Raw genomic sequence first — 5000 nt, 5'->3', positions numbered from 1 at the left:
GCCCGGAACCGTTCTATATCGTGAGAACCTAAATAAAAAGAGGGATGAAAAGAAAAAGAGAAAAAGTAAAAGAGAGAGAGAGAGAGAGAAAGATGAGATGAAAAAAAAAGATTCAGCAAAAGAGAAAAGCTTTTCTTTACTCTTCTTTCACATCTTTCTTTCCCTAAGAAAGATATTTTCTCTCTCTCTCTCTCTCTCTCTCTCACTCTCTATCTCTCTCTTTATTTTTTTCCTTCCTTCTTTTTTTTTTTTTTTTTTTTGTTTTTTTTTTTTTTTTAATATGACGAAGAAGACCAGTAGTTCGTGTTCGTTTCTTGACCCGATTCTTATCAAAAAGAGAGAGAGAGATAGAGTGTCAAAACGAGTTCATCCAAGCGTTTTATTATCATCCAGTGACCTGCACGTGATCAAAGAGAGATATAGAAGTAGAGGGGTTAGTCGATAATCAGAACGGTATAAAGTTCAAAGACACTTTAGCCTTTAAAGATGAAAAGATTGGAAATATTAATGGAAAGTTTTAATCGTTAATATATTAAAAATATATTAGAAAGATATCTGTACGTCCGTGTGTAGCTGTGTTTGTGTGTTTATTAGAAAAAAAAAAAAAAAAAAAAAAATATGTATATATAAATATTTTTTTTAATTGTTTGTATTCGTTAAAATATTAAAGTATTATTAAACGGAATATAATAAAAGTTAATGTAAAAATTGTTGTTATAATATCGATATATTAAAAAATATTAAATAGAAAAATAATAATAATAATAATAATTGTCAAAGAATTAATAAAATAATATTACAATTTTTAAATGTTCAATAAATATTCATTAATTCGATATGTTTTATTAATTAATCGATTAATTATTTTTATTAAAGTTCGACATTTTAAATAAACAAACAAATAAATAAATAAATAAATCGTTTTCTAATACAAAATTTCGAACAATCAATTCATTCATTCATTCATAAATCTTTTTACCCAACTAATAATATAATAATAATTATCTTTATTATTATTGAAATAATTATTATAATAATTATTATTATAATCATTATCATCATCATTATTATTATTATTATTATTATTATTATTATTATTATTATTATTATTATTATTATTATTATTATTATTATTATTATTATTATTATTTATTATTTTTCTTTTTTCATGTACGTACGATCTGCAGCTGAAGTACAAAAGGCGTGTCTACAAGATGCTACATCTCGATGAGAAGCAGCTAAAGGCAATGCACACGCGTACCAATCTACGAAGGTTGTTAGACTACGTAGCTAATAGTCAAGTTGAAAAGATAGCCAAGATGTGCAGTAAGGGCCTGGATCCGAATTTTCATTGTCAGGAGACTGGAGGTAATTTGAAAAGATCTTAGAAACGAAATTTAAAAAGGAAAGAGAAAAAAATAAAAGAATAACATAATTAAATAAAAAAGGAAGGAAACTACAGCGCCAATGACGGCAATACGAATAACAGCAATAACACAAATCACAAATAATGACGATGATAATAATAAAAAAAAAAAAAAACGCGTCGTAATTTTTTGCCGCGAAAGGACGAGACGCAAATGAGAGGAAAAAAAATATTTTTTTAGAAAAGAAAAGATCCCCTCTCCGTCACCACATCTATACGATATCCCTTTCTTTTTTCTTTTTTTTTTACAGAGACACCATTGACATTAGCGACGAGTTTAAAAAAACCATCGAAAGTGATCATAGCATTGGTAAATGGTGGTGCCCTTTTAGATTATCGTACGAAGGAAGGTTTAACGGCTATGCACCGTGCCGTCGAAAGAAATAGTTTAGAGGCCGTTAAAACGTTATTGGAGTTAGGCGCAAGTCCCAATTACAAGGACACCAAGGGCTTGACGCCACTTTATTACAGCGTTATCAACAAAACTGATCCGATGCTTTGCGAGACTTTATTGCATGATCATGCTACCATTGGGGCACAGGATTTACAAGGGTGGCAAGAAGTTCATCAGGTTTATCATCTTTTCTTATATACATATGTATAATTATTTTATTTTTACCCTTTAACTGTTCTAAACTGAAGCGCTTTGCGTGAGCGGCAAGGGACAATTAGTAAACAATGAAATTTTTCGTCGGGGGGGCGCATATATGCGCCCACGGGCCACGCCCATAGCCTTCGATCGGCGCATATATGCGCCCGTGCCTGTCAAAGGATCAAAAAAAATTTTTTTTCTAATCCATTTCGAATCTATCGTACCTGCGGAATGTATCTAATCGATTTTTTTTTCTTTTTTCTTTCTACTTTTTTTCTTCTTCTTCTTCTTCTTCTTCTTCTTCTTCTTTCTTTTTCGTTTTTCTATCTCTTTCTCCCTTCCTTCTTCTTTTTCTACTTTTCTAGGCTTGCCGAAATAATCTGGTACAACATCTCGACCATTTACTATTTTATGGTGCCGACATGAACGCACGTAACGCGTCCGGTAACACCCCGTTACATGTCTGCGCTGTTAACAACAATGATTCCTCGTGCATACGTCAGTTATTGTTCAGGGGGGCGCAAAAGGATAGCCTGAATTATGCGAATCAGACACCTTATCAGGTTGCCGTTATCGCCGGTAACATGGAACTAGCCGAGGTCATCAAGAATTATCAACTCGAAGAAGTTGGTGAGTTTTATTTATCCTTTTCTTTTTCCTTTTTTCTTTTTTCTTTTTTCCTTTTTTTTTTTTTTTTATTCTCTTTTCCTTTTTTTCCTTTCTTCTTTTTTCATTCATATTGACATCATTTGTATTTTTGTAGTAGGTCTCTTGTTTTTTCTCTTCTTCTTTTTTTTTTCTTTTTTTCTTCTCTTTGATTCTTTCTTTTTCTTTCTTTGTCTAATCTTTGAAAATGTTTCGGAAGATTTTAAATGCGAATTGCAACATTTTGTTAATATCTTTCTTTTTCTCTCCCTCTCTCTCTCTCTCTCTCTCTCTCTCTCTCTCTCTCTCTCTCTCTCTCTCTCTCTCTCTCTCTCTTTCTCTCTTTCTATTAAAAATTTTGATTTATTTATATATATAAATATATATAGATTAGTTTATTAAAATATTACGAAATTTTTGATAAACAATTTTTGTTAATAAATAATTAATTAATCTTGTAATGAATATTTAAAAAAATTTTTTTCTTTTTCTTTTTTTTTTCTTTTTTTTCTTTAAATAAATTTTATTTTACGAGCAAGAAAATTTTTTTGTAATAAATTAACAAAAAATAAAAATATTATTATTATTCCCATAGTGAGAGAGAGAGAGAGAGAGAGAGAGAGAGAGAGAGAGACAAAAAGAGGGGTATAATGAGGAATGGGGGATGGAGATAACGATTGCACTTGATAATATTTGATAAATAATTTCATAAAAACGTTTAAAAAAATTTTTTATCTATAAAAAAAAATTCGATTATTTTAATTTTCTAAAAATGAGAAAGAAGAAAGAGGGGATGGGGGATCAATATTTAATACATACATACGTATATATATATATATATATATATATATATATATATATGTATGTATGTATGTATATGTGTTTATTGAGTTGCATGAATTTTGATTAGGCTTAGCATGTGAATGTTGCATGAAATGCTTACTGGTCCAACCCTTAAAACCCTTAAAACCCTTAAACAAGGGATACATGGGTCCTATATCTATAAAAAGCTAATAATAGTAGCCAGTAGATGATATTGTTAATTTGTATCGTAGAAAATTTTTAAATATGAATAAACATACACATTTATATATATGTACATATATATATATATATATTTGTTTATTTATATTGAGTCGTAATGTAACGAAAATGGAAATTAATTAATTAATTAATTAATTTGGAAGTAATAAAAAATGTATATGATGAGATACATACATATATACATTTATATACATATATATATATATATATATATATATATATATATGTATATATATCTCATTAGTATATATTTGGTGGTGATGGTCGTGTAAAATCGTCGAGTGGTGTATTTTTGTTATGTAAGTTAAACATAAACACAGTATATATACACACATACATGTAAAACACATATAGATATACATACCTACATATATACGCATACACACACACATATACACACACACTCATATACATATATACAGACAGAAATATGTGAACAAAATTTATGACAATTGTTTTGCTTTGTGAAGTATTTTATATATATATATATATATACATTGTTAAAAGTATTTCTAAATTATTATTATTATTACAAACAAATTAATTAAAAAAATTAAAAACAAAAAAAGAAATTAAATAAGTCTCTCTGAAATTAAATAAGTATTGCCATCAAAATTGACATTTTTAATTTTATCAATTGAAATATTTTCTAATGAAAATCTTTTTATTTCCCAATTTTTATTTATTTATATATTATTATATGATTATTATTATTTTTTTTTTTTATATATACATATATAATTTTTATAGAAAAAATTTTTGATAAAAAATTTTCTAAGAATATCATCTGGCAACACTGTAACATTAATATACATATATACAAATATATATATTATATATATATATATATATTTAGTAAATACATACACATATATAACAAATATATATTATATATATATATATTTGGTAATGTCTCAGAGTAGTTTGAAGTACTTCGTAAATCTGTGGTATCCATGTCACGAATTATCAGGGACATATAAAAAAGAAAAAAAAAAAATAGAAAAAGAAAAAAGAAAAAAAAAAATGGAAAAGGAGAATGAAAAATTTATTAAATTCGATTGATCCGTCTTGACGCGTCAAATCGAGAAAAAGAAATAAACGTCATAACGAACGATTGGATCTTCTACGGAATTAAAGAGAAAGAGAAACAAAAATAGAAAAAAGAAACGTAAACCAAAAAAAAAAAGATGGCGGATGATCTTCCTGCGTATGCTTTTTCTATTGCTTACGTGCTCTCCCCTACTACTACTACTACAACTACTACTACTACTACTACTACTACTACTACTACTA

The 5000-nt window shown here is 27.5% G+C and overlaps 1 protein-coding gene across 6 annotated transcripts in view; it reads left to right on the top strand.

Annotated features, from left to right (window-relative positions):
* Positions 1–5000, top strand: part of Prosap (SH3 and multiple ankyrin repeat domains prosap) — a 150396-nt gene that overhangs the window by 133945 nt on the left and 11451 nt on the right. For all 6 annotated transcript variants that reach the window (XM_035877664.2, XM_035877660.2, XM_035877663.2 and 3 more), the window contains 3 exons: positions 1188–1368; positions 1678–1997; positions 2384–2648. In XM_035877664.2, coding sequence (XP_035733557.2) covers positions 1188–1368; positions 1678–1997; positions 2384–2648 — 766 coding nt within the window. The remainder of the gene's footprint in view (positions 1–1187; positions 1369–1677; positions 1998–2383; positions 2649–5000) is intronic.

This window comes from Vespa mandarinia, chromosome 25 (genome assembly GCF_050613455.1).
Source record: "Vespa mandarinia isolate Hongniang chromosome 25, ASM5061345v1, whole genome shotgun sequence".
Taxonomy (NCBI): domain Eukaryota; kingdom Metazoa; phylum Arthropoda; class Insecta; order Hymenoptera; family Vespidae; genus Vespa; species Vespa mandarinia.
Note: the sequence above shows the minus strand (reverse complement) of the source record. Positions and strands in the feature narration are given on the sequence as shown.